General features: G+C 49.5%; 5 protein-coding genes across 5 annotated transcripts; 3 read left to right on the top strand and 2 right to left on the bottom strand.

Moving 5' to 3' along the window:
* Positions 1 to 329: 329 nt before the first annotated feature.
* Positions 330 to 3,992, top strand: LTR84_003406 (uncharacterized protein; the record flags this gene model as incomplete). Its single annotated transcript, XM_064846994.1, has 1 exon — positions 330 to 3,992. One exon carries the CDS (start codon positions 330 to 332, stop codon positions 3,990 to 3,992), a length of 3,663 nt encoding a protein of 1,220 aa, XP_064705347.1.
* Positions 3,993 to 4,591: 599 nt separating this feature from the next.
* Positions 4,592 to 6,739, bottom strand: LTR84_003405 (uncharacterized protein; the record flags this gene model as incomplete). Its single annotated transcript, XM_064846993.1, has 3 exons — positions 4,592 to 5,565; positions 5,613 to 6,486; positions 6,545 to 6,739. The coding sequence occupies 3 exons, from the start codon at positions 6,737 to 6,739 to the stop codon at positions 4,592 to 4,594; spliced, it is 2,043 nt and encodes a 680-aa protein (XP_064705346.1).
* Positions 6,740 to 7,880: 1,141 nt separating this feature from the next.
* On the top strand, positions 7,881 to 9,302 carry LTR84_003404 (uncharacterized protein; the record flags this gene model as incomplete). Its single annotated transcript, XM_064846992.1, has 1 exon — positions 7,881 to 9,302. The coding sequence occupies one exon, from the start codon at positions 7,881 to 7,883 to the stop codon at positions 9,300 to 9,302; it is 1,422 nt and encodes a 473-aa protein (XP_064705345.1).
* A 654-nt stretch (positions 9,303 to 9,956) lies between these two features.
* LTR84_003403 (uncharacterized protein) lies at positions 9,957 to 10,693 on the bottom strand (the record flags this gene model as incomplete). The annotated part of the gene is made up of 3 exons (XM_064846991.1): positions 9,957 to 9,961; positions 10,015 to 10,421; positions 10,470 to 10,693. 3 exons carry the CDS (start codon positions 10,691 to 10,693, stop codon positions 9,957 to 9,959), a joined length of 636 nt encoding a protein of 211 aa, XP_064705344.1.
* A 1,938-nt stretch (positions 10,694 to 12,631) lies between these two features.
* On the top strand, positions 12,632 to 13,310 carry RPS26 (40S ribosomal protein S26; the record flags this gene model as incomplete). Its single annotated transcript, XM_064846990.1, has 3 exons — positions 12,632 to 12,654; positions 12,804 to 12,931; positions 13,093 to 13,310. 3 exons carry the CDS (start codon positions 12,632 to 12,634, stop codon positions 13,308 to 13,310), a joined length of 369 nt encoding a protein of 122 aa, XP_064705343.1.
* Positions 13,311 to 13,692: the final 382 nt, after the last annotated feature.

The following is a 13,692-nucleotide window of genomic DNA, read 5'->3' as shown; positions in this document are numbered from 1 at the left end:
TGACAGGACATCGAACATTCTCCGAGCTGTCCTTTGGCGAGTCTTTTCGTTCTGTACATGTTTTCAATGCGAAGAACATCTTACAACCGAAATTATTAAACAAGCGCTTCGCTCGAAGAACGCTGCGGTATAGCGTGAAAAACTATTTTGCGACACTTTCCCCGCTTACTTCAGAGCTCTATCATACGTTCTGTTTCAGGGACAGCTGCAAGCAATGGCACCCGCTGTTCGTGCAGAGGTCGCTCTTGTCTCACTTAAAAACTGCCTCGTCAACCTGCCCCCAGGCCTGATAGCATTAATAAGCAATACTAATATTGTAAGTACGCCGCATGGCGAACAGATCCACGGCTGACATCCAACAGCCCGCTCAGAATATTGTGGTAGAACTGCAATATCGGTCACAGACACTCTCATCGGGGGCTGTCTCGAGTGGCAATGCCTCTGGATTTCAACGATCTGCTTATGTCGGGTGGACTGGAATGCCCAGTCGGACTCGACCATCTTCCGTTATCAATAATGATCGGGCTCGCTCAGGACGCGAGCAGGAGACCCAAATGGTCGAAATTGACGCCACTTTTGCAAAATTACTAGGTCTATCTGAAGGCTCAAAAATTGGAATTTTAATCCATCTGGATCCTCCTGTTGCGCACAGCATTAACATCGAACCCTTAACTCCGGCCGATTGGGAGGTCATTGAATTGCACGCGACTTTTCTAGAGCTCAACCTTCTATCTCAAATTCGAGCCCTTCCGAACCCAGCATACAGCAGCAAAGCTTCGACCCAAGCTGAAACTACTCATCCCCTCACACTGCACTTGTCTCCGACATCTACCGCCAATATCATAGTTACTTCTCTGGTGCCAGCCGTTCCCAGCACATCACCATTTGCAAAAATTGCTCCTGATGCGGAGGTCATTGTGGCTCCGAAAACCCGACCTAAAGCTAGTCGGAGCACAAGAGGAGACTCTAGGAGCATAGCTAGCCGGCGCAGTGGTAAGAGCGGGACAAGTGTCGCCCGTGGATCTAACTCTCGGAGGACGCCTACAAGATCTGCCATATTCGCCCGAGCATTCGACCGATCTGTTGCCAATGCATTCTTCGACAACAACTCCGACTTATCCGAGAATAGTAAACTCTGTATCTGGGTGAGCCAAGAAGTCATTGAATCAAACAGCTTGAAGGGCACACCGTGGGCGAACATCACAATAGTAAAGCCATCAGGACTAAGAGCACAGTTGGACTCTACACAAGTCAATCAGCTCAAGGAGGAAGAAAACAGTGAAGTGGGAAGACCTTCGTCAAGGATTGTGGCCAGGCTCCTTCCATGGACCAACCCCTTGGACAATCAGCATGTAGTACTCTCTTCAGCATTGTGCCAAATGCTTGGAGTTGATGGCCTGGTTGGTATCATTGTCCGAATTGAAGCAGCTTTAGCACCGCTATCACGATACTCGATCAAGAAATTTTCCTTCTATCCATTCTTACCACGAAATGGGAAAAAGAAAGAAGGCCTGAAATTTGGCGGAGACTCTAAGGCAGCCAGGCAAGCCTTTGCGGATAAGATAAGAATGACCTTTGCTGGTGATGACAGCCTACTTTCAGGACCAATAACGGATGGTATGGTCTTACCACCATCTGGCGATCCTTCCTCTGCAGCTTCATTTGACGGAGGCATTTTACGATTTCGAAAACCTGCGGACCATGGAGATGAGTCTGGTGAATCATCCTTGTCCTGGGTCCTTGGGCAGGAACAAGACCGCGAATTCGATGTCAAGGACGAAATTCCTAGGCCTCTAGACTTTACCTCTCTATTTCCCGGTTTCTCTCACAATGTTCCTACTACAACTTCCGATCTTGTAGGCGTGGACGGAGTACTGAAACAATGCATGTCAAACCTCACACTGTGTTCGTCAGTACTCTTAACGGGTGGAATTGGCTCGGGGAAGACTTCGCTTGCTCAGTGCATCGCTCAACGCCTCCGAGAAGACTACGTCTTCAATGTAACATACTTCTCTTGCCAGAAGCTGGTAACAGATGAGATCCGTGTCTCAACTATCAAGGAGACCTTATCGAGAATTTTCATGTCAGCATCCTGGTGTGCAAGATTGGGTGGCCAATCGGTCATCATTCTTGATGATCTGGACAAGATTTGTCCTGTTGAGACAGAACTACAAGTTGGAAACGATAATGGACGCAGCCGACAGATCACCGAGCTTCTCTGTGCTATTGTTCGACAGTATTGCAGTATACATTCCGGTGTGGCTTTATTGGCAACAGCACAATCCAAAGACAGCTTGAATTCCATTATCATAGGTGGACACATCGTGGGTGATATCATCACCATCAAAGCCCCAACGAAGGATGTACGTCGAGATATCCTCGACTCACTTACCCATGATGGCTCGGCCCCAAAGATGAACGGCCATGCGAGAACCGAGAGCGACAACAAGAGCATGTCTGAGAGTTCTTGGATGGACCCGACGAACACTTCTTCCAGACCAGGATCATCGACATCCGCTCGAGTTGAAGGTTTTCGCTTATCTCCAAGCCTTGATCTACTTGATATTGCTGGGAAAACCGACGGTTACATGCCTGCAGATCTCGTGTTACTAGTTTCACGTGCAAGAAATGAGACTTTGACTCGCATCCTCTCAGAGAACGACGCTTCTGACGCCGCCCCCATTCTGACCAAGGCGGACTTCGATGCCGCGCTCAAGAACTTCACACCATCATCCCTACGCAATGTAACCTTGACACACTCCAGCACCACCTTTGCTGCAATTGGAGGCCTACGAGAAACACGAAATACGCTCCTTGAAACCTTGGCATATCCCACCAAGTATGCGCCAATCTTCGCGAGATCACCCCTTCGCCTTCGCTCTGGTCTCCTCCTCTATGGCTTCCCTGGATGTGGAAAAACATTGCTCGCATCCGCGGTAGCAGGAGAATGCGGTCTAAATTTCATCTCAGTCAAGGGGCCGGAGATCCTGAACAAATACATCGGTGCGTCTGAGAAGTCAGTGCGAGATCTCTTCGAACGCGCACAGGCCGCAAAACCATGCGTCCTCTTCTTCGATGAATTCGACAGTATCGCGCCCAAGCGAGGCCACGACAGCACAGGCGTGACCGACCGCGTAGTCAATCAGATGCTTACACAGATGGACGGTGCCGAGGGTCTCGACGGCGTGTACGTGCTCGCAGCGACATCTCGGCCAGATCTCATCGACCCGGCCCTCCTCCGTCCCGGCCGACTAGACAAATCTCTCCTTTGCGACATGCCAGATATGGACGACCGACTGGACATCCTACGTGCCGTGTCCGTCAAACTCGCGCTAACCCCTGAAGTAGACAACAAACTCCTCAGCGTCGCCGCACGCACCGAAGGCTTCAGCGGCGCCGATCTCCAAGCACTGATGTACAACGCACACCTCGAGGCGATCCACGATTTACTGGGCGACATCAAGAGCGCGACCGCGGGGAAAGGCAAAGACACTCAATCCAACGACAGCACCACCAGCGTCAACGGCTCCGGCACCCGCCGCCGCAAACGCCCCGGCAGCGACAAGCCCGACTTCATCCAATTCCTGTACTCGGCGGAAGAAGATGCGCGGGCGAAGAAAACCCTCACGTCGTCCGCGACCGACTCCAAAGCAGTCATCGCCGCGAAGATCGACGAGCTGAAACTCGTGCGCAAGCGGCAGAAAGCGGCCTTACGGTCTGGTGTCAGTTCGTACGCGGCGTCAGCCGACGACAACACCAACAATACCTCGTCGCAGAAGGGAGGCGGTGACGAGACCGAAAATGGTAAGGAAGAAGTGCTGATCGAATGGCGCCACATGGAGAAATCGCTCGCCAGCACGAGGAGCTCCATCAGTGGTGATGAGAGGAAACGGCTAGCGGCGATTTATCGCGAGTTTGTCGTGGGCAGGAATGGGGAGATGCCGAATGGTGATGGGGGCAGGGAGGTTGGCGGGCGGACGAGTCTGATGTAAATATGTAGCCCTGGTTGGAGAGGTGTGGGATTAGATAAATATTTATAAGCGTATGATTGATTGCAAGTGATGTTGAGGGGACAGGAGTGGTTATGGGTGGCTGCGCGTGACGCCACAGAATTTAAACTATATATTCATCAGAACTTACAACTTTGAAGACCACACGTTCTAGAGCACTCGCAGGACTCGCCCTCTCCATTTTCCAGACTACAAAGTTCAACAGCAACCTGTCGCGATTCGACTTCCGAGTGAATTGCACGTGTAAGCTACTACTATAGTCAAGGGCCGCAGCATATTTAGAAAAGACAAAGGAAAGGGATGGTCAAATGGTGCTTGAACAGAGTCGAAAGTGGATAATTTATGTTCGACATGCCATAGTGGTCTGGTACGATTGATTACTAGATCATATCATAAAATGGGACCAAGAATGTGTAAATCTACCTAGGCGACAAGGTATCGAGGTAGCATTCTCGCCCCCAAAGTCATACAGAATTACAAGTGTCAGATAGCTATATTCTCGAATCCCCGGGAGTTCGTGGCAATTAGAGTTGAGAGGACTGTTGAGAAGAGGAACAGGTTCATGGGTATCAATCAATCAATCATTTCGAGGTGGCGCGACCAAGAGCGAATACAGCGACGATAACAACTGCAAGAGTCACGATTGCTCCTGGTAGAAGGAGATCGTTAGGAACGCCGGCGATGATTTCCTTCTCTTGTTGTTGTGGAGGTGTCATTGTTGCTAGGCCGTGGGGTCTCTTGGATCGAATTGTCTTGACTGGTGCTGGTTCCTCTTCACTGTCCTCCTCGCTTTCGGGTAGTGCTGTTGCAAGTACCTCTTTTGCGATCGACTCTGGTGGAGTGGGCGGTTTTGATAATTGAGGCCGTGGATCGAGAGTTGTGACAATTGGTGGTTGAGAGGGGTCATGCACAAACAAATCGACTTTGTCTCGTTTACCCTGCCGTGCAAGTAGAATGGCATCAACCAGATCCTGGTCCGTGGTAATGGACACTGTGTCGCCTTCGTCGTCCATATAACTCAAAGCATAACCTGCTTTACCCAATTTGCCATCTTCGACGGTGGCTTCGCCTCCAACAGCTTCCACTTCTGTACCAAGTTTGGCAGTGACGTGGCTCACAAGCTCCGTCACACCGAGACTTGCAATAACTTGGATGCGGTGCACACGGCCACTTGGTGCTTTGAATTTGAAGGGGAAGGGAATCTCCTCAGGGGGCTCAATTGACGGCAGAACTTCGGAATGAGCATCACCATGATGGGAAGCAGAGTCATGTGGCATGACACTATCACCTCGTTCCACACCGGGGCGGGTGGCTTCAGATTCCATTATTGACCTGTGACCAGGTGTGGTTGGGCGATGGCTGCCGTCACCAGATATCATTGACTCGGTGTCGTTATCCATGGACAACCAAAATTTGTTCCAGGCAGGACCTTCACTTTCGCCAGTATTCATTGTGTTGATTTGTTCGAGTGTAGCATATGTCAATTTAAGCACATCGACCATGCCGACAATCTCACCCGTCTCGTTCATAACTGGGAGGTTGAGATAATGGCCATCTATTGAAATTAGCAACGGCTTGGCGTCTAGTGGTCTGAGTACTTACCGTGCATTTTGCGGAGTGCAGCCTGGATACTCATATCCGAGGGAGCAAAATCGGGATGAGGTGTCATCACACGAACAACACTGCAAGTGGTAGGATCAAGTCCGGGCGCGATGACACGCAAGACAACATCTTTACTTGTGAAAATTCCAGTAATTGATCCTTGATCCTGGACCAAAACAGCGGTTGTATGATTCTCTTTCATAAGCTGGGCCGCCTCTTTTACCGAAGTTCTTACTGAGACAGTCGTGGGAGGTAGGCCGTTCAATACTGATTCCAGGGTCGGGCCCGACATTTTCATCCTTAGAGCTTCGACATATTGAATAATTTGTTGAGGTTGACTTGAGCCAAGTTCAGATTGGACACCTTCCAGCGCATCATAGAGCTTTCGCGAAGAACTGTATGCACGTTCCAACTTTTCCATAGCCTCGTAGAAACATTTCGTGATATCAAGGATACCCGAAATATCTTGATTTTCGTCCATAACGGGAAGATGACGGAAACCCTTTCTCACCATTAGGTCCAAAGCATCTGTGGCACTTGTGTCGGTTCTTGCACAAAGAGGATTTTTTGTCATGATTTGTTCAATGGTGACCTGGTTTGCTTTAATTCCGGCACCAACCACGCGGAATGCAAGATCTTTGGCCGTAAAAATACCCGCAATTCTGTCATCATCATCTGTGACCAGGACGCAGTCTTCTCTTTTGGCAGCCATCAACTGGGCCGCTTCGGCAACAGTGGTGTTTGGCTTTATCTGTAAAGCCTGACTAGGTTTGAGAGCGAGAACAGTTCCGGGAGGTGCTTTTCGTGTATGGCGGGCTCTTGAAGGGACATGCTTCTTCTTGCTGAGGTCGGCCTCCATCTTGCGTCGAATAGCCTGGGAGAGGTGTTAGAGGAAAAGATAACGATAAGGGTATATCCTGTTGGAGGCATACCTCATCCCTCTTACTCTGCTTCTGCCTACTAGCAGACATGGTTGAAGTCCCAGACATCTCGCTCGCAGCTTGACTGTTGACTGTCTCAAACTTTGGACGGGGAATGTTGGAGGGACTGTCCGTGAAAGGCAGCTGGCCACGACGATTGCCTGTAGGGGTGCCTCTGAATGTACCACTAACCTGACTTGACGACATGTTGAAAGATGAAGAACAAGTGCAGGGAACGTGACCGAGGTGGTCTGTGGGTAAAGATGCAAGTCACAACACTGAGGAAGTCGATTGGCTTTTCAGGAGAGCAAGCAAACAAAACCCAAGATGTGAGGATTGGCGGATTGGTGGATGGACTGACGGTTGACGGCTGGTTGCCAGGCTGAATTTGGACCACTGGTACAGACTGCAGCCGGTCCCGCCCAGATCTTCGGGGATGCGCGATTTCGGGTTGTAAACAAACTGCTGTACAGTGCACGTGCTCGGCAAACCTGTTGTTTTTAGACTATGGTCTACTAGTGACTGACTATACCAGATAAGATAGCGTAGTGTCTTGGCGCTACTAATGGCTCATCTTGAAGCTGTGTCTTCTTCGTAGTTAGCTCTAGGTAGCGATGAGACCAGCGATCGTCCAGTCCGGGACTACTTGCTGGAGATGTTTGAAAGCCAATATCATATATCTAAAATAGCTGCAATAGGGGGTACTTACTGTGAATATGTCCTTTTCGGGGGTCTTTGTGTGCAATTTGAGTTAAAGGATAGGCATCTCCATGCGCAACCTGTTTCGATTGTCAGATGCACCAAGGTGGTGGCGGCAAGGCTGTGATTCCCTCACGAATCCTTCTCTCCCATGTCAGTTGACCGAAAGCGCCTTTTACAACTCGTACTACAAATCAAGTTCTCAAATCAAGTCCTCATATCTCATGTGAAAGGTGGGGGCTGATGATCGAGGAAGACGAATAATCTTACTGAACATACTCATAGATGGCGCCATGGCTATCGAACTTGTCCAATTCACATCGAAGACAGCAGCCGAGGCACACTTACATGGACAAGCACAATCCTAGCAACCTCGTACAATTCATTCACACTCATGGAGACAGGTCCAATCAACAGGCGTGAACTCGCTCTCCTTTGCAAAAGTGGCTAGTTGACGTTCATGTTTCATGGATGCTGTGCCGCCCTTGGCATTTTCTGTTCTACCAAGTTTTGTGGCTGGGCACAAGCCGAATACGAGCTATGAAAGACAGGACCGCCGTTGCGCAGTCCCCTTGGATCCATTAAGTCTACGAATTTCCTGTTACGATGCCTGTTGACTCTTCAGATTATTGTTAGCCTGTCTCTCGCCATGTGGACAACCGCCAACTTAGTACTGGCCGTCGCTGGTCTTGTCTCAGCGCAATGTACTGGCAGCACTACCATCTCAAGCAGTTCTCAGGCAACAGCGCTCGCGCAATGCCAAAGTTATGATGGTGATATTCGTCTCGGATCCGACATCACGGGTTCAATTTCACTTGAGGGTGTGGTTACAATCACTGGAGATCTTGCATTGGCATATGGCACGGAAATAACCAGCCTGACTGCTCCTGATCTTGTTACCATTGGAGAGACTCTGAGCATTAGCAACAATGATCTTCTGACCAGCATCAGCCTTCCATCTCTTAAGAATATCGACAGGATCTACATCAGTGGTGCACCAAACTTGACGGATATTGTTTCTACCAATGGAATATCCAACATCAGCACTATTCAGATTTCCGAAACAGCATTAACCAAACTTGACTGGCTAAAGGCCGTGAACATCTCTAGGCTTGAGTTAACAGAGAATCCTGGGCTGAGCGACGTCTCTCTTCCCGTGGTCAATGGGTTGGGCTCCTTCACCTTTGAATGGAACGGCCCAGCAATGAAGATATCCCTTCCGAATCTAGAGGCGGCGTACAACCTCACATTCTCACACGCGCAAGAAATTGATCTGTCTGCCCTCGAATTGGTCACTTATTCTCTTGGTTTCATTGCCAATGATCTTGAATCTCTGTCCATGGAGAAGTTATCCAGCCTTGACAACTTCATGCTTTGGAACAATACGGCTTTGTCGCAGCTGTCGCTTCCAATCCTCACCAATGTAACCGGAGATATTGTAACAAATGGAAATACAGCTCTGGGAACTCTGTCACTGCCAAGCTTAGAGCGCGTACGTGGGGATATCGCTTTGAATGGGAGTTATACGAATATTTCAATGCCCGCGCTCGTCGATGTGCAAGGAAATGTTGTCATTCGGAGCTCGACCGCTTTCAACTGTTCGTCTCTAACACCCTACGATCAGAGCGATGTCTTCAAGGCCCAGTACAATTGTACTGCCTCCGAACTGGCTGCTACACCCTCTCCTGCACCTGACCCAGGCTCCGAGTCAGGTGGGGGAGGTGGCTTATCCACTGGAGCCAAGGCCGGAATCGCTGTAGGAGTGGTACTTGGAGTCCTTGCGGTTGGATTCGCCGTGTGGTTTCTATTGAAAAAGCGTAAAGTGAGCAATGGGTCCATCCAAGCCCCAGGGACTCAGGCCGATGAGACGAAGACTGGTACCTTCATCGACAATAAGTCTACACAAGGTCCTTACGAAGCAGATTCTCAAGCGGTTGGTCGCGCCGAGCTGCCCACGGGCCACAATGACCATACAAGCACTGCATATGATGGCAAGCCGACCAGCCACGGACGGGCAGAGCTGTTTTCTGAGCATCCAGAATTGCACGGCAATCAGCGAGGACCAACCTAGAGGGCGTAGACCGGCATAGAAGTCCATTGGATCACGGCTTCTTATTCCAACATGTGTTCTCCCGCCACGGTCTGTCTGCTTGAGGCGGACGTGATACCAAATACAAAGTACCACAAATGCTGAAGTTTTCAGGTGAGACCCTAGTTTTTTCCGAAGCCATACAATATTGGGTATATAATCCTCTCGACAATTGAAGTTGATCAGTCCATGGCTTATGAATTATGTCGAATTGATGGTCTAATTCTACTTTCGAAGAACTCTCGCTACAGAGGAAAATCGACTAGCTAGATGAAGCAGGCCAGTACTTTTGCACAAACTCAAGTGGCTCCTTCAACCACGGTGTCTCCATGTTGTGGTCCCTGTCGAAGACGTGGTATATCTTGTGCCCCTTGTCAAGGACATAGTGCCCTGATGGCCAACATAGCTGTATTGGCACTTCAGGTTGAAGGCTTTGAAACTTCTCTGCCCATGTCGCCGAATGTTTCCACGAAACCTTGCCCGTGTCAGCTTCCGTTTAAATTACGTACGATGGTGATACATACCGCTTCATCCTCCTTTGAATGATACAACAGAATTGGAGGCAACTTTGGTGCTCTCTCAAGACTAGTCATCGGGTCAATCCACGCATTCTCACCAGAAATGTCGCAAAATTTATTAGCCTGGATCATGGCACGGTGGAGGTCCATCCTGGTACCGAACCGGGCTCGCGTACAAATTGCTCCAGGCTCTAAGGCTGCCAAGTGATCCTCAACCAGAGAGTATGGAATACGCGGCGTGAATGCTGGGTGGGAAGTGGGATCTTCTGGTATGTCAAATGCATCTTTGAGGTCCAGTGCAGGATACTGTATGAAAAGAACCTTAATAGAGAGTTTGGTCATCCCTAGCAATGCTGTCTGCGCCGTGAGGTAGCCTCCAGCGCTCTCACCACCGATTAGCAGGTTATTCACATCCAGCTCAAGTGCCGGGATAGATTTCTGCAGGACGCTCTGCGCATCCTGCTCGACCCATTTCCAAAATGAACGGACGTCGTTGATGCCGTCTACCATCTCATGTTCAGGCCGAAGACGATAGTCTGGGGCGAGGACCACAGCCCCGTATTTGAGTGCCAACTCGAGGAAACTGTTTTCCTATCAATTAACGGCAGAGCCAACCTCAGACTGCCCTTACAATGGTCTCAGCGATGCATCTGCCTCTCCTTCTGTCCATCCACCACCATGAAACCTGACCAACAACGGCCGTGGCCCAGGTGGTAGGCTTTTTGGAATAACAAAGAACGCATGGATTGGCTGGTTGTTCACATGTTTGTAGGCCACCCGGTAGGCGTCAAACTGTGGAAGAATTTTCAAAGTGTTACTCCATTGCTTTTCGGGGTCGATGGTATAAGGCTCCATGGTTACCCGGTGATTTGGTCTTAAACGCCGGGTTATTCGTGGAATTGTCTGTAACCACTAAGTCGCTCCGTGGAATCCTCATGTATGCTCCTCCACCGAGCGAATGGCCGGTCCTTTATAGCATAGCAGAGCTGGGAGGACATGTGAAGCGTGACATGCATATCTTGATCCTCAAAGTACCCAAGCCATGTTGTGCTCGAGCTAGTCAATTTCCATTGTGAATCTCCAGAATGGGCTGAATAGCTGATCAACAAGTTTCGAGAGCATTATTAATATTCCCCACACCTTGATACTAGTATGCGAGTAGAATACTCGGGCAGCTTTCTTAGACGGGCGCGGCATCAAGCCTAAGGCTTGGCAGATATTCCCAGTGTACTGCATGATTCCCTCCTGTTCAATGCCACTCAACCTCGAGATATCGTCTTCCCGTAATCTCAATGGACTGTGACGAGAGCCAGGGTTTCTCCAACTAGCGCAGCTTATCCTGAATACGTGCCGCAATTGCGCCTTTAGTGAGGGTCACCCCTTTTCAACTTCCGCTGTACCGCTGCATTCATTCGTCTACTTTACCCGTCTGTCTTCTACCCTGCGATGTCAAGGGAGTTAATCTATTGCCGGTGTTTATGACTCTGGTCTACAGCGCAAGTTAAGAGGCTAAGCCATCGACATACGCTAAAACAACAGACTGCATCCATGTATCGAGTATCTGCGCTTGCGAAAGTACCATCATGACAACAAAGGCCCTGCGCTACCGCTCGGAGTGTCTGATCGCTCTCGCCGAACCCTGCATGCATCCTGGTATCCCGTTCACAGCAAAGACTTTTTGAGGCTTAGCTTAGCAGCCTAACAAGCTTCACTGATCCTTGGAAACGCCCAAATCTGTGGTAGCATTAGGGACGTTCGTGATTGAATGCCTGGTGACGCTCGCACCCAGCTTGACGGCAGAGTCTTGGATGACTAAGTCGCTTATCTGGCTCGATCTTTACGCATATCTTCTCTAACCTCCCAGCCTTGGAGGTCTTCAGAAAGTTATAAGTGAGAAATGTCGACCCCTCCCTGAAGCACGGCTATTTGTGTACAAGGCAGTCAAGCGCAGAGCTACTGGTATTCCGTACGGTGTGAGTGAAATATATCGAGGCACTAGGGAATTTACTGACCGGCTTGAGTTTGTAAACATGCGAATATACTGCCTGGTGAAAGTATGGGGCAAACGAGGTGGAAAAGATTGCTCGGTTTGCTGACTTCGCCTTGCGTGAAGCTGAACCATCGTTTGAATTTAGTTGTAGTATGTTATGGCAATGATGCCGATATCCGGCGGGGAGATTCCCCGTGGAGCTTGACAACAATACTCAGGCTTGATACTGAGCATGCAAAAGTACGAGCCTCTCTGTAACTAGCTACCGATATCCGTATGCCGCCTGATCAGGCTATTGGTCAGCATAAAGAGCTTTAGGAGCAATGGGTGACATTGACTCCAGTTTTATGCACTGTTCCACTCGACTGTACGAGGAGGAATTCGATTGTTATTTTCTCGAGACACTATACCCCTAGCATATGGAACGAAGAAAATGGCTGAGCTTAATCCGTTGGCCGAATGGTCAAGTGATGCAAGAAGCAACTGCGAGAGACTACGATGTGGACAGTGGTGTAGAAGCTGACCGTAAAGTGGCGGAGAAGCCTTATCTAGAATAAGCCACAGCCTCGTAGAAGCGCACGCCGCTTTACTCATCAACGGATGTGGCCTAGTATGTCTTGGCATATGCAACACTTGGCAGAGCGCACACGGCCGGGGGTGACTTTCAAGAAATCGGCTGGCGTACTTTGAGTCCTCACCACCGACAACTAGCATTTCGCTCTCACAACCACCTCTCCTCTTTCGAAAGATTCATAGACTTCTGTGCAGATCCCACAGGAGTCAATCGATCTTATCTAGCAATCATGGTCAAGAAGCGAGCCTCCAAGTAAGCAGCCAAATTCCGACAATGTTCCATCTTCCAGATACCTCTCGCCTCTGGGATTTTCACCGGTGGCGCAGGCAAAAAAACTGGTCATTTTGAAGAATGATAAGAAGAGGATGAGTTTTTGCTAACGAATTCGTTCTTTTTCACAGCGGGAGGAACAAGAAAGGTCGTGGTCACGTCAAGCCGATTCGATGCTCCAACTGCTCGCGATGCACACCAAAGGATAAGGCAATCAAGAGATTCACCATCAGAAACATGGTTGAGTCTGCCGCTATTCGTACGCCCTCCTCCCCTCCTAAATTTGTCTTCTTCATCTCCGATATTCTCAACACCTTCTTATCCATCTCGGGGCGAGGAGAGATAGAGTATTGGAAGAAAACCAGACCTTCAAAGCCATTTTTAGTGGAATAATGTTCTGACAAAACCTAATTGTTATAGGTGATATCTCCGACGCATCTGTGTTCGCTGACTACGCCGTACCCAAGATGTACCTGAAGCTCCAATACTGCGTCTCGTGCGCCATTCACGGCAAGATTGTGCGTGTCCGATCGAGAGAAGGACGCCGCAACCGTGCTCCTCCCCCAAGAGTCCGATACAACAAGGACGGAAAGAAGGTCAACCCTCAACAGCAGGCCGCCAAGACTCCTCAGGCATAAGGAAAAGGATGATTACGAACTCGAACGTTGTTCTTTTGCGGATCTATGGCATTGAAACATGAATGTGATGTGGTGGGCTTTTTTCAACAGTCTACGGCACACGGACAAGATGCGTGGTGGTTGCAAAATGATGATGATGTGATGCTGTGTTACTCGCGCTCGTGCAGAATGGGTGGCGAGGACATCAGCACATATTGGCGCATGGGGAACTATCGGAGACGGCCAATTCAGATGAAAATGCTGCTAGCATCGACCAGTCCGCTCATGTTTAGGGCTGCATAGGTAGCTAGTGTGATTTCAAAATCGAAAAGACAATTGAAAAAGCCAAAACTCTGGTGCGACTCGCTGTTGAATGAAGTTCTGCTCATTCTCCTCCGGGCCC

This window comes from Exophiala bonariae (genome assembly GCF_035927105.1).
Source record: "Exophiala bonariae strain CCFEE 5792 chromosome Unknown scaffold_16, whole genome shotgun sequence".
NCBI classification, from domain to species: domain Eukaryota; kingdom Fungi; phylum Ascomycota; class Eurotiomycetes; order Chaetothyriales; family Herpotrichiellaceae; genus Exophiala; species Exophiala bonariae.
Note: the sequence above shows the minus strand (reverse complement) of the source record. Positions and strands in the feature narration are given on the sequence as shown.